Source organism: Mandrillus leucophaeus, unplaced genomic scaffold (genome assembly GCF_000951045.1).
Source record: "Mandrillus leucophaeus isolate KB7577 unplaced genomic scaffold, Mleu.le_1.0 Scaffold189, whole genome shotgun sequence".
Lineage (NCBI taxonomy): Eukaryota > Metazoa > Chordata > Mammalia > Primates > Cercopithecidae > Mandrillus > Mandrillus leucophaeus.
Window position 1 is genome coordinate 2,048,244 of NW_012101909.1, and position 22,100 is coordinate 2,070,343.

The 22,100-nt window shown below is 39.8% G+C and overlaps 1 protein-coding gene across 1 annotated transcript in view; it reads right to left on the bottom strand.

Moving 5' to 3' along the window:
• SETBP1 (SET binding protein 1) overlaps window positions 1-22,100 on the bottom strand; it is a 370,382-nt gene that overhangs the window by 1,003 nt on the left and 347,279 nt on the right. Inside the window, exon 6 of the mRNA XM_011978101.1 lies at window positions 1-383. Within this exon, the coding sequence (XP_011833491.1) occupies window positions 1-383 (383 nt within the window). The remainder of the gene's footprint in view (window positions 384-22,100) is intronic.

The window sequence follows — 22,100 nt, forward strand, 5'->3', positions numbered from 1 at the left end:
CTCCCGGGCCATGTGGATGACCGCTTCGATGGTGGCCATGATGGTGTCTTGGCTGGCGGCGGGCTCCAGCACCAGCGGGCTCAGGCTGGGCTTCTGGCCCCTTTTGCTGGGCAGGTCGATGCATTTTTCCAGCACCGGCATTTGGTCTCTGGAGTCCTCATCGAACTGGGTGGGTTGCTTCCTGGGACGCCCGCGCCTCTTCTTCACGAAGTTGTTGCCTGTTTTTGATTGTCTCTGCAGCCGCTTGGCCTTCAGGATCTTGTTCACGTGGTCCAAGTTCTTCTTGGTGGACAGGATCTTGGTGTAGTTGCACATCTTCCGCACTTCGCACTGGATGGCTTCGATCTCCCGCCGCTTGAACCTCTTCTTCAGGGAGGAGCCGACTGCAGGAGGGGAAGAGAGAAGAAATTGAGCACAGGATGCAAGGTTGCCTTCAACCCAGCCTCTTCACTGACAGCTAGCATTCTACTTGGCTATAAAGATTATGGAGAATTAATGCTATGGGTATTAAAATAAAAATAAACATTTCTCAAATATTCATTGTGCATGCAAAGTACTTCTATTTACATTATTTCAGTCCTCCCAACAATTATGTGAAATATTGTTGTTCCCTTTTTAAAGATGTGAGGCTCACACTGTTGAGGTAAACTGGCCTAGAGCCGTGGGACTCAATGGCAGAATCACAATATAAATCTTCCCATTGTTAATCTTATTATACAGGTAATTTTTTATTCACCCTTTTGACATTTGATCTGATTCAATTTAGCACAGGATTAGACTTTCTCTTTTTGTAGGTGTTGGATGAATGAAAAGGCACATGGGCCTCCATATCAAGCAACTGGGATCATGCAGATATACTATCGATCTCATAGAAGAGATGCCTTGGCTTGATCAAGAATAAGAAAATGTAAGTGAACCATTTTATTCCTAACCCTTCTCCACTGACACAGGGAGGCCTATTTCCTGGAGCACTCTCGTTATCATGGCATCATCTCTCTGTGCTTTTCCCCCAGCGTTCTGGACTACTCAGCTTGCCTGATGGCATTCAGTTAACCAGGTCCTTCATAACCAGTTCATCCTCTGGGAACCTCAAGGGAAGTATCAGCCAGGTGTTTCTGAATCATTTACACTACCCTCACCAGGCTGGCGTTTGCAAAGAGCTCTTTTCATGTCCTGTTGGCCAGCTGCAGCTGCACCTCTATTTTATGAGCCGAACTTCTTGTCTCAGGAAGTCCTGCACTGCTGCCACTAAATGGCCTTCAGAACTGCTTAGTTTTGAAGTTCAGACAGCATAAAGTGTGAATGGCTTCAAAACATAGCCAGCCATTCCTCCTGCAGATCGTTCTTTCTCCTTGTGTTGTTCATGAGCAAGCGCATGTGTGATACCTGTCTGCACACACACACACACACACACACACACACACACACACACAAACGGGCACGTACACTCACACAGACTCCATGGCTCCACCTTCAAGGTGGCCACTCCCCCTGGCTGTTTATAAACATAATAAGTGTGTCTTCACCGAGTTCTTTGCTGCTATGATTTACGCTGCATGTTCAGCCCGAAAGGAGCCCACGTGGAAGACCTACGCATAGAGGGGAGTGTGGTGGATTTTATCATTTTGGTTTGTTGTTTCCTCCCATAATTTTTTTTGTACCTACTAATAGAGAAGCAGAATAAATATCTTAAGAGAGAGGAGGAAAAAAGATGCTTAAAACATGGATACCATTCTCACTTATTCTTGGGTACTCCCACTTGATTCTTTCCTCTGCTTTGTCCCATTTCTCTCTCATGCTGTGCCCAGCACAGATTGCCAGGAGGGTTTTATTTGAAGTTATTTACACCCCCAGCTTCATGGAGTGGGGAGAGCTGAGTCCCACAGGCCAGGTCAAAATGTTACTGCTTTTGGCCAAAGGTCAGTAAGACTGACCGAGCAATGAATAACTACTGAATGATCTTTAAAATAAGTTATAAAGATCAAAATAGAACAAAGCCAGAGTGAGCTTCCGACTATAAAAATAAAATTTTTGTAGTTAGTTTTGTAAAAGAAAAAGGTTGCCTGGCTGTAAGTTATCAGAGGCAAGAACCAATGCTTGTCTGTCTTTATGGCCCTCAAAGGGCCTAGCAGGGTGCCTGGTATGTAAAAGAGATTTAAGAATTGTTTCTGGACTGACAAATCAATCTAATCAGGCCTTGTAGTCATATTCCCTAGAAGAGTTCTAGTTTGAATTTTTAAAGTGACCATTGCAAATATAGTTATACTAAAACTTAGCCCACCTCCATGTCAGTGACAGATAATTTACTTTGTCCACATAGTCCATGAGTCAATGGCAACTAGTCAGTAGTAATACTCCACAAAACTTGACACTATTCCAAGCAAAGGTTTCATTTACAGTTTGCCCTCTCTTTAGTTTATATCAGCCATAGAGGAAGCAAATGCTATGTGATATGTTATATAATATAGCATGAAAGTATACAGGAAATCGCCTTGCTGACATGTAATATAGCATAGAAGTATAAAGTAAATCAATTAGTTGGCAATACTGTATTTGACTGAGTTAAGCTTGACGGAAATACTCCATGAGCTGCAGGTCATTTGGGGAAAATACAACCAATGGATTGTCGCTCTATGTGTTGTCTTTTTAAAGTGAAATGTCAAAATAAATAAGTAAATAAACAAACCCCCAAAACAAAATCTCCAAACCAAAATAAAGAAATAAACAGAAACCTAGCAGATAGCAGCTAATTCCATATTCAAAAACATGTGCTGAATAACTTATTAAGTCTTTGCATTAAAAAAGGATTATGAAATAAAAATTAATTCTGATAGTGTAAATCTACCAAACAATCCTAAAAAATGTCAAAACAACTCTTTTGTGCCCACCATTCACATTTAGCAAATGTTAACTTTTTGTCATATTATTTTTTTTAGTAAGAAAGAAAACATTACAGATTGAGCTAAGTCATGGCTCCCTTCTCCATTCCTTTCCCTTTCTTTTTTATGCTTGTTTTAATCCTTTTGTTGCATATAGATGAGCTCATATTGGTAAAAATTAAAAATCTGAATCTACCTAGTGTTGGTAATGATGTAAGAAACTGGGAACACTCACATACTGTTGGCGGGAGTATAAACTGTTATAATCATTTTGGAGAGTGATTGGGCAATAACTGTTAGAGTTGAAGATGTACACATTCAATGTCCCAGCAAGTTCATGTCAAGCTTGCCTCCTTTACTTATATATAACAGGAGGCAAAAGTTATATAAGGATGTTCCTTGAAGCTCAGTGTATGATACAGAAAACTGAAAACAATCTAATTAATCAACTGTGATACATAAAACAATGCAATATTATACATCGATTAAAATGAATAAACTACAGATAAATATATCAACATGGTTAAATCTTATTTAAAGAGTTCAGTAGAAAAGGAAATCACAAAAACATGTTTAAGTATACTACTTACATAACTTTAAAAACACACATACTTCTTGAACTTTTATTTTATCTTCAGAGTCCAGTTGTGGAGGTTTAAAGTGACTGCTGTGTAGGAGATCAACTGTGAGTCAAATACTTCGTGGATGACTCACCTACTACTCAACATCTACTTCCCCCCAAGGCAACCTCACAGAGTTTTATTAAGCCTCTAGAGTAGGATTGTCCAACAGAGTTTTCTGAGATGGTGAAAATGTTCTCTATGTGTGTGCTGCTCCATAGGTAGCCACTAGCCACTTGTGGCTACTGAGCACTTGAAATGTGGCTGGTGTGACTGAGACACTGAACTTTTAGTATCACCTAATTTTCATTTAAATAGCTACAGTGTGGCTAGTGGCTACCCTACGGGGCAGCACAGCTCTAGAACTACCTACCTTGAAATACAGAGGACAGAAGACACACAGGGATTCATTCAGTAAATTGCGGACTGTGGGAGACTCTAGGCAAACAACCTGGTGTCTTCAACAAATAAATTGCCGGGCAGGGGGAAGATGAAACTGTGCATCAAAAGAGACTAAAGAGATAAAGTGACCTTATTTGGATGACAGTTGGAACAAACTGTTAAGAGAGATCATGAAATAAATGGAAATGTGAACTATGGGCATTTCATGATATTACGTAATTACTGTTAATTTTCATAGGTGTGATATTTGCATTGTGATTATGCTTTTTGAGTACCTATCTTTTAGAAATGCCTATGAAAATATTGATAGATGAAATCACATACTATCATCTGGGATTGACTTTAAAATACTAAGGAAGGGAGGAGGTAAGTGGAAGTATTGATGAAACAAGATTGACTGTAAGTTGATATTGTTGAAGCTGAAGTTGATATTGATGGGTACATGAGGTTTGTTAATGCTATTCTGCTTACTTCGATGTATGTCTGACATTTTCCATAACACAATGTTAAAAAATTATAAATAAGTGGCAATAAAGCATCTTAAAATCTTAGGGCTGGACAGTGCTCTAATTTTCACTCTCTTGGGGCTTTATTTTACCTAAATACTTTTTGAAGAATAAGAGATGTCCTCAATGAAGGTCATGCATCCACCATCTCCCTAGAAGGCTTAGCTTGTAGCTGCCCTCTTGTTTTAATGGCATAGAAACATGAATGAGTTCTCTGTGTTTTATGCTTTCACCACCTGCATAAATAAATACATGTCATGAGCCAATCTCCATTGATGGCATCAGGTATTATGACAGTATCCCTCTGTCTTTTGCACATTATAATCTTTGGGGTTTTTCATATCTACTGAACATCTGAATTTCATTTATTTTTCCTTTATGTTTGTTATCTAAACTTTCAGTTCAGATTTGTTATCCCTCTGTGTGAACAATAGCAGAGTATGGTATAGTAGAAACGACTGTGTGTAGAAGAAGCTGGAAAACAAGGTGAACTGAGATAAGTCCCTTAACTCCTCTATCTCTGTTTCTTCATCTGTTACACTGGATGGTGGAACCAGATGCTCTTGGAAGTTCCCTTCTATATTTAGTTTGCCATAATTGTTTTCTATACTCATTATCAGTTGCATCCCCAAATGTGGGGCGGCTTTCTAAAACATTTTTTCATTGAATAATTCTAAAATATTAGTGTGTGGGGAGAACTTCGGACTTGGCAGCGTTTGATATTCACAGATCTTTCTCCTTATTGCTTATGATTTCACTGTCCCTCTAAATGTTTACAGATTTTTCTCTCTTCAAATCGTTTCATTATTGGACAGTCATTTCTGGGCTCTTGCTGCAAGATTGATTCCATATTTGCTCTCCTTCCTATAATTGTCCTATATCTTGCCAGCTCTTTGTTAGTTTTAAAGAATAATTATTGAGTGGCCCAGGCAAAATGCAAATTCATTTCTTCATAACTCAGCAATACAAATTTTCTTTCAGACCCTATCTATATTTGAAATTGCCATGCAAATGGTTGAGCTGGTTTTGGTCCAGATCTAGACATTCTATCTTTTCACTCCCATTATCAGAAGATTGGCTCATCAGCATTCTGTTGATTTTGTCAAGTCGGTTATGGCAACTAGAGAATGGACTTAGCACTGCTTTTTGGATGCAGAATTTGTACGTATAGTAGGCCCCCTGAGACAAAGGCTAACAAGGCTTAGTTATATAGAAGATTCCCAAGAAATAGATACCCATGTTTGTAGACTGTACTTTGCCCATGTACAAGACACACCCTATTTTACAAGAAAGCTTTGGGTGGATTGTGGAGGGAGGCAAATTTACCTCTAGACTCCTTAGAGTTTTTCTTGCTGTTTGAATGTTCCTAAGGGGAGATGGAAACATGTTGAGGAAGGCTGAACTGCCTGGAGTTGGGGTGCATTTCAGGGCAGATAGAGCTGGAATATCCTGTGCTTTAATCGAGGCGGAGAGTTGCAGTGTGAATTGCTTTGGGTGCTGATACATGTCAGAAGATTCTCTGAAGGCAAAGGCCACACCTTTTTTTCTCTACTTTCAGAGTTCCCAGCACAGGCCCATCGATACAGCAGTACCTGATCTGGTGCATACTATGTGGTCAGCAAATACAAGCTCAATGGCATTCAATTGTCTCATGTTCTCCAATGTAAATTCTGCATTTTATTTATTTATTTTACTTTGTACTTGTGCTTGCCTTGGTAATGGTCTCTTATTTTCCTAATGCTGCTTTTTATTTTTAATGGGGAGAATGAGGTAACCTGCCTTGGCATGCAAACTTTCTTCTTCCATCCTTAGAATTTAAATTAACCTTCTATAGTACTGGCCTTAAAAGCACTTTTGAAAAAGATGGCAAGTTGCCTCTGCTGGTGAGGCCTCTGCAAGGTAGGGGGCATCCGAGTTGCTGCTTGTTATCAACACAAGTGCTAGAGGACTGCTAAGTTTAAAGCAGCAATTTAGAATTAAGAGTTAGCAGATGTGGGGGATTTGTCATAATATGATGGTGTTTTCATTCTGTTCTTAATATCATCTTAACATACTTTGGGGTTTCTTTGAAAACATGAGTAGCTTGTTTGAAGCATAGTAACTGCTTGACTATTCAACAACTTATTCTTAGGTGTTTATTGTGAAAGAACTTTTTATCTCAGTTGCAATGGCTTGAAGGACTCTGGTCTGTGTTCTGTTCCTATTTCACATTTTTTCTTGGGACAAGGTAGGAGGAGAGGTGAGCAGACTGGCTGATGGACAGGTGAAGCAGTGGGGTATGCAGGTGTGAGCATGTTTATGTGTGTGAGCTCTGAAGTGGGCTAGGCCACCAAATAGTTAGTGTCCCAGAGCAGCTCCCTAATCTTCTCAGGAATGGTGTTGGATTTAGAAATCGGCCTAGTGCTCTCCTGCCCCTGCCACCTTGCCCACACTGTTCACCTCCTCTCTGCCTCTCTAAATTAAACCAGCAGCTTCCCAAGTGCACATTCCCTCCAGAGGAAGCCAGACAATTTACTGGGCTGCAGAAAGAACACATTAATAATTTGTATTTACATTATTTATATTTTACCTAAATAATCCTAATGCTTAATAAACGGAACTGCAGCCATGCCCTGACTTGCGCTGCCCATCAGATGACAGGTCACCTGTCACACTTGGGCATGAGATTCCTGGGAGAAGAGGAGGCCATGTGCATTCAAGGGGTTGACAGGGGATCTCACTGGTTAGTTGCTTTCAGGGTGCTGTCAGTGTCCTATATTTTAAATTTGTAGCAGGCCAGCTCACGCGGTACTTTTAGAAAAGCAAGACTTTTCAACAGAAAAAAATTTCAAAATACTTTGTAATGAGATGAAGAAGACCCATACAATATTTTATATACTACACAGAGTTCTGTTGGTTATTTCACACCAAACTGTATACACGAGTGGCCACTTTCAAAGATGAATTTGGCCGTTTTCTTGTACAAAAAGACAAGGGTTCCAAATTTTCTTAACTCTTCTAGGCTGTCAGTAATGTTACCCTGCAGATGATAAACAACAAAACACTTAATGTCCCTTTACAGTAAACTGGGTCAGAAAGTAACCGCGTTTGGAAAGAAACTCATGCTATAGAAAGAGCAGCTTTGGAAATTTATTGCAAATGTTTCCACCATTTGGCAATTTTGTTGCTGAAAACAATATAGCCTATAAATCCCTTTAATCTGCAAATCTGAATACCTTGTAAACAGAACTGACTTTCAAATGAAGAGTTGGACTAAAAAATATGGACCATCTAATTGTTAATAAAGAGGATGGTTTGCCAAGTTTCAACAAAAATCTTGTTTAACTGATAGATGAGATTGGAAAAAAATAGTACTGATTTAAGCACAGTCAACAATCTACTTTATTCTTTTGAATCTATGTGTATGTGAAATATTCTTTATCCTACAACATCTGCTAACAACAAGTATTGAAACAAACTGAATTCAGAATGAGAACTTTAAATTACTTATCACAAGTCCTTAAAAAAAAACCCAAGATTTTTGAAAACAAGTATACAAACTCAATTGCTTGGCCCTCCTTAAAACACTACTAAAAACACTTGAATCAGTATAACATTTTGATAGCAACAAAAATACTTTTGTTTTGTTAATAATAGGTAAAATGAAATTTAAAATTATTTTAAGAATATATTTCAAGTTTATCTCATCCTGTTAAAGTTTGTATTTAAGAAAAAGAGGGCACGTATTTTTAGTATGTATTTAAATGGTGTGACTATTCAAAATTATGTTACTAATATCACTGCATGATCAATAATCTGGAGCCCACTGCTTTAAAGTTATCCTTTCTGTTTTAAAAAACTCCTCAAGAGTTTATTCACTCACTTGGTATTTTTTTTTTTTTTTTTTTTTTGAGACAGAGTCTCGCGCTGTGTCACCCAGGCTGGAGTGCAGCGGCGCGATCTCGGCTCACTGCAAGCTCCGCCTCCCAGGTTCACGCCATTCTCCTGCCTCAGCCTCCGAGTAGCTGGGACTACAGGCGCGCGCCACCACGCCCGGCTAGTTTTTTGTATTTTTAGTAGAGACGGGGTTTCACCATGTTAGCCAGGATGGTCTCGATCTCCTGCCCTCGTGATCCACCCGCCTCGGCCTCCCAAAGTGCTGGGATTACAGGCTTAAGCCACCGCGCCCGGCCCACTCACTTGGTATTTAATCCTCAAAGATCTTAACTAAAGCTTCTTGAAGACAGCATGTGTTGTCCTTTTTCATACCTTTCAAAACAAAGAACACAGTTCCTGTGTCATAGTAGATGTTTGATTAGTATTTCCTGCTAGACTGTTTCAGACCGTAAACTCCCAGAGCCCAAATTCTGGAGAGCATTTATCTTTATATTCCCCAGAACACCTTTAACTGAGTGGCATGCCATTCCATGGCAGTGACGGGTGCCCTATCCATGGAGAGCTCCTCGAATGGGATTTAATGCTGACATCCTTTATTTGATTAGGCAATTCACAGGTCCTGGTCTGTAGGCTTTCAGGGTCCTTGACTTCTCTGACCACGAGGAAATAATGCCAGTTATTTCATGGGCCCATGGGTTAGACAAGCCACCTGGGACTTTGGACAGATAATGACAGTGGCGACTCATTCCAGAGAGAATCCAAGCTGAGTAAAAACATTACTAGGTTGCTCAAGGGACTTCTAAGGAGGGCAAGCCGGATTTTGGCAGTCCTGAAAAAACTGGGCAAAAGAGAGACCTCAGAGATAAGAGAACCAGAAAAAGATGAGATTATAGCTCCCTGTAAGGTGCATCATGAATATTTATCACAAGGGGTTGCCCACCATGGATGAACAGAGGAGTCTTTTAAGTTTGGGGGATTTTCTGGAGATGCTATTTATTTATAAGTTACTTGTAAATAGTCAGCCGGGAGTGGTGGCTCACGCCTGTAATCCCAGCACTTTGGGAGGCTGAGGCGGTGGATTATGAGGTCAGGAGTTTGAGACCAGTCTGGCCAACATGGTGAAACCCTTTCTCTACTAAAAATACAAAAAGTAGCCGGGTGTGGTGGTGCACACCTGCAATCCCAGCTACTCGGGAGGCTGAGACCGATAAATTGCTTGAACCCAGGAGGTGGAGGGTGCAATGAGCCAAGATTGTGCCAATGCACTCTAGCCTGGGCAACAGAGTGAGACTCCATCTCAAAAAAAAAAAAAAAAAAAAAAAAAAGAAAAGAAAAAAAAATAGTAGCTTCCTAGGCTTTTGGTAAGGAGTGAATTGGGAATGGCAGCACTGGTAAACTGAGAAATACGAGGGCATTTAGCCCTCCTCTGTTTCATTCAACTTTGGCTTTTGTTTGTTGTAATGTGGATCAAGTCCCAACACACTGATGAGACAACATGGAAGGCTGGATAGAAATGTAGTTAACGCCAAAAAGTTTGAAGCTACATCTGTTGAGTCTCACAGCATGCCAGTTGGTCACACAGCGGGGGTGGTTGCACCCTCTCAAAGGGCTCTTTATATTTCTTTTTTCTTTCCTCTCAAATGTGGTATCACTTTATCCTTAACCATAAATACCATCTCTTATATAATACCCCAACTATTATGCATGCATGTTCTTACCTGATTGTGAGACATTTTCTTTGTCTCTTTAAAACTTTGAAAAAAAAAATACAGGGAAGAACAAAGAAACATATAACAAACATGAACACGGGCTCAGATAAAATAAGTCCTGTTGACCATGCTAGAACTTCAAGAATTACATATAGCGGTAAGTATCTCTGTTTTGTTTTTTTCCTGGTCTTAATAGTAACTGCATTTGTTTACATATTAGCTAGCATACTTGGCAATCTGATGGAAAACATTGACCAGGACATTAGAAGAATGAGGTTCGGATCTTAGCTCATCACCCCTCAGTTCTGTGTCTCCAGACAAATCTCTCCATTTCTTGAAACGACCGACCCTTGATTCTCAATAAATATAATTCTATAAAAGTCATATACCTCCAAGTTTTCTGTGCCCTAGGTAAGACATCCTCAAATCCTTCATCTGTGTTTCCTATCAGATGAATTCTAGATCAAAGCAAATTCTTCATTTTGATCACTCTCTGGAGATTATGTCATCTGCTAAAGTTGATCTGAAATTTTAGTGTCTAGAATTGAACTGATTTTCTAGATACGAAGGATTAGTACAGAAAAATGGGTTTGATTAATTTCTGTGATCAAGGCACCATGCTTATATTAATAGAAGCTACATTTTTAAAAAACTGCATTTTTTTTCCCCAACAACATCCTACTGTTGGCTCATGTTAAATGGAGGCTCAATTAACTCCCTTAAACACTTTCATATAAATAGCTATCAACACTGGCCACTGCTATGTGGAATTGGGTGTTAAGCTTAAATGCAGGCCTTCTATTTAATTTTATTAACTTTGTGAATTAATATTCTAGTCTGTTGTGAAAATTTTGAAACTTAATTTTGTTTTCTCAAAGAGTTCTCAGATTTTTAGGAATATTCAGAGGGCTCGAATACCCTAAAAGTTAATGTCTCTCCTTTTAACTACCTCTGGGCTGGATTCAAGTAACTAAAAGCCATACTATCATTTTTTCTTTATTGAAGTTTCTAAAGAAAAAGATGTCAATTTACAAATTAACTATCTTTGTATTCTCCCTAAAAACAATAAGCAATTTACACCAATTGTTTTCGACTTTCTCATGTCTGTTTGGTTAGTGGAAGATGGATGAACCACAGAAACAATAACTTTGCATAGCCTACAGGTGTGTGTGCCCAACTCTATTATTTCTGTAAGTGTCAGAGAGGATATTACATCTGATGTTGAACAGGGAAAAAAGTCTTGCATTTTTCTTTTATCCAGAGGCAACTCTTCTGCCCTAGTGAGAAAAAAATAAAAGATACAAAACAAAGCAATACCAGGCATTGTTCCAGTGCGCACAAATTTCCACTGGAATTCAGTTTATAATTCAGTCTTAAAGCTTTTTATGAACACTTCATGTCTTTGTATATTCCACCCATTCTTTAAAAGTCCAATTAAGTTCTCTTCCTAAAAGCCATCCATGGACTCTCATTTCAGCATTCATCTGTTTGCTCCTCTCTGTATTGCCTGTATCTCTCTGATGGCACTTCACTTAGTCCGTCCTCTATTATGATTATGGGATTAATCTGTATTAACACTCTTCTTAAATTGTAGTTTTCCTAAGGGACAAGGACCTTGTCTTAGCCATTTTTATTCATGCTTGGAATAAACATTGATTCAGGCCCAGTTTGTGCCAGGCACTATAAGGGGCATGGAATGTTGTGCCTTCCCCCTAGTGAGCAGCACAGAGTCTAGCTGACTTACTTGAATTGAAATCAATCTGTGTGACCTGACTTGAACAGCACTTACCATCTATTTCATAAAGTCTGTGTTTGAGGCATGAAAGGATGTTTTTGGAGATTCAAATCACTGTCAATTAAATTAGGTCCTCACATATTTTAGCTGTTCTCTACTCTGTTCAGAGCACCATTAACTGAAAAGTCTCTCAGTTAGAACCAAAAGTATTGTGAAATATAGACCAAAATCTAAACTTCATTCCATAAGAGAAGTGGAGTTTCAATGACAAAAACATGGACTAAAGCAAGTTTGGAATTTATTAAGAGTCACTAAGAAGACCAGCTTGAACACTTAAGGACATTAAGGATGTTTAAGAACGTGAAGATTGACTGAAATGACGAGTCCCCTGGAAAAGGAACACATGTACATATTATACATTAGAGGGAGAGAGAGAAGCGGGGGAAGGAATGGTCTTTTTTGTTGTTTTTAAATAGACTTTTTTAGAGCAGTTTTAGATTCATAGCCAAATTAAACTAAAGGTACAGAGACAGAGGTTTCCCATATATTCCCTTGTCCCAGCACATGTATAGCCTCTACCATGAATGGTCTTTTCATTGCCAAGCATGTGAATCAGAATCATAATGGTTTATTATGGGAGAAGGGTCATATGCTCTCTTGGCAAATATATATACATTCACATTCTGAGTGCTATACCAGGAGTTTTTTGAAAAAAAAATTGCTTTAACTTTTTTCTTTTTTTCAAGTATAAGCTTGAACAGACTCAAGACGGCAAACACTCCCTCCTCAATTTAAGATTTGACAATTTAAGAAGAAAAAGCTCATTCATCATCTTTCCCTTTTAGAGACCATAAATTATTGGCTCATACGCCATGTGGCTTGGATTCTAGGAAAAGTTAGTGTAAACAAATCCAAGTTACAATGCGTGGAGTAGGAGAGTGAGTCATAAACAAAACACAGACATATGCTCTCATATAAATAAGGGCCTGGATCATCAGCTTCCCAGAGTCTGCTTCCCATTAATTACACAACAAAATGAACTTTCCATATGTAAAGCCCAAATCACTTAACTCTGGCAACTTGTATAAGACAAAGACCAGGATTGTGACTATGTAGGCACTAACAAAACTAGATTTCAAAATAAAAAATGTCCTTTCAAAATATCTTCAAGAAGATCCCCTGGAGGAGAATTTTTGAGTAACAAAACTATCCCCAGGCACTCTGGGAAGACTGCTTGGAGGCTGATAAGGATCCCTGCTGAATTTATAGGTAATATTAGGCACATTCTCTTTTGTTCTGTGTCCTGTCATTTTTCTGATGCTGGCTAGCCCTGGATCCCGGCCACACAGAGTTTTCACACACATTGCTGGGACCATTGAAAATTCCTTCGCTCAGTTCCTTCTCGCTGTCTTTTGAAACTATCCATTGGTAGCACTAACTTATATTTCCTGATTGTCTCATGAAGACTATCTGGTCTCTTTTAGTTTAAAGAGGTATCAAGGAAAACATAACTCCTGGGGAAGAGTATTCTTCAATAGGTCAGACACTCCAAGAGAGGTGGAAGTGAGTTCTTTCCTTATGTCCCTTTCAAAAGCTGATTCCATAAAATAAACTAACAGAGTTAGTTCCAATGGACATTAAAACAACAGATCTTAAACTTTAGGTGTCCTGGATAGGGGAAAGAGGAGGAAAAGGACTTTTAGCTCTTTCCTAGTTGTGGGGGTGAGGAGGTAGCTTTCAACCATTCATACACTCGGGGACTATTTTTGTAACATCTATGCTTTGTGTCATACCTTACACCATACAAGGCAAGTAGAATGCATTGCTCTTGCCCTCAAATGAAGGTGAAGGGGAAGGAACTAACATTTCTGGAAAACCTACAGTGTATGTTGCAGTATTTCACATATTTCCTCATTTAACTGTGATAACAACCACTTGAGGACCTTGATTAGTATCCCTTAGTTTCTTTACAGTACAGAGATGAAAACCAAGTATTTTTTTCCTAAGGGCACACATCTCAGAAGTTGTGAATGCAATAATTCAAGCAATGGCTCTCTCATGTCAAAGCTAGTTTCATGCTATATTTCCTTAAGAAAGCAAACAAGACAGGGAGCTAGAAAAAGACTGATAAAACCTGAGTTTCCTCATTAATTTTATACTCTTGTCTGTACTGGAGTGCCAAATTTCTCTGAATTTCACCATCTCGAAGGCCTTTTCCAACCCCCTAAATTCCATAATTAAATAACAGAAGATGTTACTGCAGATGACACATCATTGCTGCTAGATTAACTGTTCCTGCACATTGTTTTGATCCTGCTCCAGTTCAATGCCTTCAATGGCTCCTTGTAGGGAGCCAGACATTCAAGATACTGAGAGAAGCTGGTCAGGGTTACGAAGAAAGGTGGGAGGCAGGGCATGGTAAACACAAGAGACTATGGCACATTTAATGGAGAAAATTTATCCTATTCCAATCAATTGCTGCCAGTTAAAAAATCTGAGCCCAAAGATGATAGTTTCATAAAGTCAGAAAGCTTGATTATTATGTAAATCTTCTGATGTTCATAAACTGCTAATTAATTTTTTAAAATTTACAACCTTCTGTAGGCCAACCAAAACACAAGTGTAGACAGCAGCTGGGCCATGGCTGTCATTTTGCTATCATTGCCAGTCAGAATAGTGACCCTGTCTTATTCTAGACTTTTGGGTACTCCACCTTCTGATCTCAAATTTCCCTTCCAGACTCATCTGCCATTATTTCCATATGAATGCTGTATTCCTATCTCCTAGCTACTGTCTGCTTACCTAATTCAGTTTATCTTTAGAAGTCCATCTTAACTCTTCTCTTCCCAAAAGAGAAATCTCTTAGTACCATTCAGTTGAAATCAACTGCTGAATAATAGTTCTGTTAGTATCTCAGATTGTTATTCGATCTATTCATTTAAAAATACTATTTGGTCATCTCATGTTTTGGAGGCAGGCCTTCCCATGTAGTGTTAAAGCTCCTCTGGGGCAGGGGCTAATCTTCTATTTGTATATATCATTCATAGAATTGAGTGCAGTGTGGCAGGCTCTTAAAAAAAAGGTTGACAATTTTTAACAAAGTCTTACAGATGTTTGAGTAAGATGAGATTGATATAGTCACTAATGCCTTCAAGAGTAGGGGGCTTGGACTGTGTCCTGAGATAAGAGTATTTGGAAGGGAGAGTGAGGATACATATCAGTTTCTAAAGGATAGTTAATGGATATTATGATCTAAGTCATCACATGGCTAAATTGTGACTTCACATGATTAAATCCTGACATGAGATAACTTCAGTTCTGACATGAGAGGGTTTCATAAAACACTTACATGTTAAGTTTTGAATATGTGATTGGTGTTTTCATCTGATATTTCATTTCTTTCTTGCTACTGCCTAGAAGGCAGAAATTATTTTTCTCATTTCGTTGATGAGAAAACTAGAACTCAGAAATCTCAGTGAGACTTTGTGACTTACCTAAGGGGATGGATTAAAAAGTATGGCAGTACGGTAATGAGGACTCTGCAATAACCCTGACCCTTGAATTTCAAATCCAGTTTCACTCTGCCTCAATGTGGTGGCCAGAAAGAGTCCAAGTTTCCTAGTTCCCAGTTAGGCAATATTTGTAACCGTTCTGGCCTCAATCTTCTCATCTGCAACATGAAGTGTTTGGCAAAGGTCCCTTCTAGTTTACTGTAATCCAGGTTTGTCTAGTCTGTTCTATTTGAAGCAGCAGGAGGAGAGTCCTTGGGAGGATATGTTGGGATGACTCCAGTGTCTCCCAGGGAGAGAATGGAGAGAGCAGACAGGTGAGTGCTCTCTCTCTCTCTCTCTCTCTCTGTCTTTGTCACACCTGTCTCATAATCCTTACTCTATTCTCTCTCCCTGCCTCCTTTCTCTCCATGCCTCTTCTCTGTCTCTCTGCTGTCTTAGACTGACTACAGCCTGCCTGGACCACTCAAGATCATTCTTAATGACAGTCATTACATAGTTCTGCGTTGCCTGAGGCCATTTCTGCAGCAATGAGCAGGAAAGATTTTGCCCTGCCACTCCCTACTCCTGTAGTTGGGCTCACTATGCCAACTTTATTGGAACCAAGAAGTTTTTCAAAAACTCTCCATTAATTACAGGAGCCCCAACGCACAGTGCCCCCTTCTCATTAACACAGTTGCTTTCAGTTGCCACTAAATTATCTCACCATCATGACCCCCACAATCTAATTAGACTTCTGGAAATGGAAAGTGCCAGTGAACAAGGCAGGCGCCGCACTTTCATCTTAAAACTGATCATAAAATATTTGTGCCCTTTCGTTCTTTGCCACATAAACTCTGGCCCTATAAGAGTCTCCTTCCATTCTCTCCCATTTATAAAAAGGAGCTTGAATATTTGATATAAAATGAGTATCTTAATAGAAATCGCTTCACGTATGGGAGGTTTTCTTTTCCGAGTGTGAGGTCATTACAATAATCACACCTGACTCCCCAGGCATCTGATGCCTCACAGCCAAACCTCCCACTGGGCTTCAATGGAGGTGTGAATGATACTATCACTGGGAAGAAGATAAAATGTGTTATTATCCTTACTCTATTTTTAAGAGGGTCTGACTGTGGCATGAGGTGTTGGGAGCATAATCTGTATGAAGCATTCAGAGAAGATAAATTGAGTTAAACTTCTTAAGACACAGCATTTTCAAACCTGTCATTAAACCTCTGTATTTCCTAAAATCTCAGCTCTAGAGAGAAAATAATTAGCTAAGTGAAGTCCAGACATGTCTATTGAGTATCTACTATGCACTCAGCATTGTGCAAGGTTCCTGACATTCAAATAAGATTATGAGTTGCTTAACAGCAAGACTCCTGGCTTTTGCTTCTCTTATTTTCATTCCATACATTCCAAGGTTCTGGGAATTGAGATGCCCAATACTTACTGAGTGAGACAAAACCTAAATAGAAATGGTTGCTGTCCTAGTGAAACCAATACTCTGGCCACAATGCAGGACTAACACATACAAAATAATTAAAGTACTGCATAGGCTGATGCACTCTCCTGTTTTCCATTGAGTGGCCTATCCTGAAACTCTCACAGAACTTCTGAGTGAAGGAAGACACATATGTGTGCATATTCCTCCTTCTCTGAATAAATACATGCTTTTGTAGTGCAAGTACAATGCCATATAGGCTGAATCCTTAACTCAACATTCTCAATACGCTGGGAGACTAACCAAGGGCTGGGCTGCTATTAATGAACAAAGGAGGCTGGAGGGCTCCCAAGTTGCTCCAGGTTGCTCTATCTGGTGAACTTTCTTAGGGTGGTTTGCTGCTTCTGGATCTGATATAGAAACTGAAGGAAAATCACTGCCCCTTAACTGTAATGAATATTAGAGTTCATACACTCTAGAATGTATCTTTTCATGAATGAAACACTTTTGTGCAGGAAACAGTTGTTCAATACACTTTGACCAATATTTAGTGATTACCTATTGTTTGCCCACCTCAGTGCTAGGTAAAGTTGAATAAGATCTGGCCACAGGGACTATGCGATCCTCTGGTCCACTGTGGGACATAGGTGGAGCACAGACACTGTATTAGATGTAGGAATCTATGATCAATGAGCTTATAGGGAGCCAGTGAGGCACAGAGAATGTGGCATTCAACTTGACCTTGGCGTGATTCTCAGTATGAGTGTCAGGGAAGGCTTGTTAGAGCTGAAGGCACCTATGCTGAGGCTTGAAGAAGCATCATGAATTAGCCATTCAAAGGGCATGACAGGTGGGCAAGTGGGACAAAAATAAAAACAATCCAGGGAAGAAAACAGACAACAACATCAACAATAGCAGCAGCAAAAACAGCACCCACTTGTTGAACTCTTACTATGTATCAGGTACTTTGCTAAACATTTCCCGAGGATTATCTCCATTATTCCTCACCACAATCCTTGACTCTAGGTGATACTCTTTTCCCCATTTTACGGATGTGACCACTGAAGTCTTGAGATCACCCAGTTGGTGAGTGGAGCACTGAGATTTCAACACAGGCAATATAAAGTCAGAACACATGCATTCAACCAGAGCATTTCATGGCCCATGTGTGGTATATAGAAAAAATGAGCCAAAACTTAGAAACAAGGCAAATGGAAGGAGACAAGTCCTTTTGGGTCTCCCCAAGGATTATTAACAGTACAGGAACATGTGCCTCTGTTAGGCTTGCTGTCCACTACTGATTAAAGGCTTGGAACCTGACAGCTTCTTTTTGGCAGGGAGGATGGATCTTGCTCTATCGCCCAGGCTGGAGTGCAGTGGCACGATTTTGGGTCACTGCAACCTCCGCCTCCCAGGTCCAGCAGGTTCAAGTGATTCTCCTGCCTCAGCCTCCTGAGTAGCTGGGATTATAGGTGCCCACCACCATGCCTGGCTAATTTTTGTATTTTTAATAGAGATGAGGTTTCACCATGTTGGCCAGGCTGGTCTCGAACTCCTGACCTCGTGATCCACCCGCCTCGGCCTCCCAAGCGCTGGGATTATAGGCGTGAGCCACGGCGCCCAGCCTGTATTGTTATTATTATTATTATTTTTAGTAGAGATGGCATTTCACCACGTTGGTCCGGCTGGTTTTGGACTCCTGACCTCAGGGGATCCACTCCCAAAGTGCTGGGATCACAGGTATAAGCCACTATACCTGGCCAATCTGCCAGCTTTTATGTTAACTTGTGGACTTTTGCCTACCAAAGAAGCGAATGATTTTTCTTTGGTAGAAGAGATAAACTATGAGGTTATGATTTTATTGCCTGTTACGACACTAACTGAACAACTTGCTCTACACGCTTTCTCCAGTGCCTGCATTCTCATAATGCCCCGTTCTCTAATTCTCCTTTGGGCTGGCTTTACCACCATGCTGTCTTTTGCATTAAAGAGTTGAATGAGCCTTTGAAATAACTTTTTAGTTTTTTGAAAATAATACCGTGGCAGTGGAAATCCCAAAGGAGTGGAAATTTGGTTGAGATTTCTAAGGAGATGAGGGTGGGGCAGAAGGCAGCGCCAGATTCTGGAAGATCTGGTGCTTCCCCGGGCTTCCCTTGGCCATAGGAATGGCTCAGCTGCTCTAGGAGGTTCAGATTAAATCAGAAAAGAACTTATGTCTCCTTTAACAGTGAAAATGACAACAGGTTTTGGAGGCTTTTCAGAAGGCTTTTGGTGTGTGATGGGAAAACACAGAAGCTTCCAACCCTGCCGAGTCCCTTGTCCCTTGGTGGCCCAGAGCTGCAGGAGGGGGCGCCTTTCATGGGCCTGTCATATTCAGCACAGCTTTCAGGGCAAACTGGCTCATTTTGTGATGCTTCAGCGTGAGCCCATAGGTAGCACTTTTCAGTCAACTTGAACAATTACTTTAAATTGAAGCTTTGTTTGCTCTGGATCTTCTTTGGGAAGTTTTCTACTGAATATTTTAAGTGATTAGACTGGGCACACAGGAATATATTTTACAATTTGGAGACTTCTTCAGTGTATATATTTGTGGTCCCTGGATGTTCCAAATCCTATTAAATTGCACCTTCATTTCTTCTATTTTCGTTCTTCTAAAGATAAGATTTTGGCTGACTTGACCTGTCATTTTGGTTAGGGGCTTCAGATCATGACTCCACATAACAAAGAAAGAAGTAAAATAAATAATTGCATCATTCTTAAATTCCTATTCATTGCTCTTTTTTGTAGCTGGATATTACTTGATTATTCTGGGCCCCTTTCCATAGATGGCAGGTGGCTAAGAGAAAACTCAGGTATCCTAGAATTTGGGAGCTGAAAGCAATTTTCACAATCATTTTGTTCTAGCTACTAGTATACTAAATTTCATTCTGATTTCATTAGTATTAAGAATTCCCACTATTATTTGTAAAGATAATTAATTTTTCAAGATTAAGGTTTTGCATCTTGACTACAGGTATCAGTTAGTTCTGATTGCACTGATGGTTTGGCTAATAACAAAATGATTTCCCTAATATTAGTCCCTGCCATGAGAAACAAAATGCCTAAAAATTTAAAAGACTTATGAAATTTAAATATTTTTACTTATTCATTGGCTGTGGTAGTTTTAAACATGGTAGATAATATAGTTTGAAATAATAATGGATTAGCCTTGATACAAAACAGATAGAAGCTAAGAGCTGTGCTCACTCTACTTCCTTGTTATCTTGAACTGAGCTACACCTCGAGCAGTTGAGATCTGATGATAGCATGGCTGATACATGTTTGCGCTTTTTTTTCTCCTTGGACTTAAGATGAGAGAATATTGATGTGTGTGTGTGTGTGTGTGTGTGTGTGTGTGTGTGAGAGAGAGAGAGAGAGAGAGAGAGAGAGAGCGAGAGAGAGGATATACTTGTTTTCCCGTTATTGCTAGTCTAGTCTTTCAAGTGCAAAACCATTCAGATTTTGTTGCCTTGATATTTTACTGAGTTCTTACCACCATTTGGAATCTACTTATTCATATAGACTCATCTTAAATAAGGGGAGAAAACATGTTTCTGAAATGAAATCACAAATTCTCTATACATTACATGATCTCCCTGAGAAGTTAGTTCAACATCTAGAAAATCAGAAAAATCAGCCTGGCTTATTCAGGTATGGATTATCTGATATGATTGTTAAATCATTACTGGGCTAGTGTAATAGAAGTTGTTTCAAGTTATGCCTCACTTTGAGCAAACTTTAGTGGCGCTTTTACTGCATTAGCCCTAATTACTCACAATAATGATGCAGTGCTCCCTTGAATCAGACCTCCATGGCTGCACCAGGGAACTGCAGCTGATTAATAGCTATTGAGCAGTTTGATCACCAAGGCTGATCTGTTTGAGCACCTCTGGCAGCCACCGCCATCCTCCCTCCTGGTAGCTCACAAACTGACATGTTCCCAGCTCGCCACTCCCTCCTGCATCTCCTCGATGGCCCCCTTTTACAAATCAATAATGTCATAATCAGTATGCCTCTGAGACTCTGAGAAAGTAAAAAAATTGCCTGAAACAAAAACCTGGGGGACCCATATAGCACATGCATATAGGCATACAAGCTAGAAAACACGTATTTGTAAACCCTTGACCCATATTCATTTCTCCCATACTGTATTGTTTATAACATAAGGTGGGAATGTTCCTTTATTGTACTTTTATCAAAGATCACCTATTTGAAAACAGTACTGTTCTTACTAGAGACTGATAAATTATTTGGCGAGTATTTTCCAGCAGCCTACAAAGTGCCTGTCAAATGTTTTTCATTTAATTGTTATTATGCCTGTAATCCCAGCACTTTGGGAGGCTGAGGCGGGCAGATCACCTGAGGTCAGAAGTTCGAGACCAGCCTGGCCAACACAGTGAAACCCCCGCTTCTACCAAAAATACAAAAATTAGTCGGGCATGGTGGCATGTGCCTGTAATCCCAGCCACTCAGGAGGCTGAGGCAGGAGAATCGCTTGAACCTAGGAGGCGGAGGTTGCAGTGAGCCAAGATTGCACCACTGCACTCCAGCCTGGGTGACAGAGCAAGACTCCATCTTAAAAAAAAACAAAAACAAAAACAAAAAAAAAGGCAGTTTCAAGATTATGTTTTTCTCAGATGTCTCTCATCATATTTAATGTTGTAAAAGCACACAGCTACTGCCTCTCAATCATTTGTTTCACTCAGTGATTATTTACTGAGCATGTAACATGTGTCAGGAACTGTACTAGGTATTTTTGCATCCATTCTTTTTAAATTTTTTTTTGTTTTATTTTTTTGAGATGGAGTTTCGCTTTGTCACCCAGGCTGGAATGCAGTGGCGCGATCTCAGCTCACTGCAGCCTCCACCTCCCGGGTCAAGTAATTCTCCTGCAGAAGACTCCCGAGTAGCTGGGATTACAGGGGGATGCCACCACACCTGGTTAATTTTTGTATTTTTAGTAGAGGCTTCGCCATGTTGGCCAGGCTGGTCTTGAACTCCTGACCTCAGGTGATTCACCCACCTCGGCCTCTCAAAGTGCTGGGATTACAGGCGTGAGCCACCATGCCTGGCCTGCATCCATTATTTCTAAATAAAATTTCTAATTAATTGAATTACTTCAGTACCTTATTATGTCTATACATGATTTCTTAAATTTGTTTTATAAGCCACCTAGTTTAACTCTTCTTTCCTTTTTCTTTTCTCCCTGCAATTGTCTGTGTTTCCAAAACCATTCTGTAGAAATGATAACCTATTAAAAAATAAGCTGATCCCTGCCTAAAGCCAGAAGTAATTCTACCTTGTTTATAGTGAAAGATGAAGAAAGGCGCTCGAAAGAAAACAACAATTAAGCGAGTTGTTTCGTCAGAAATATATATCACTGTACTATATATGTCACT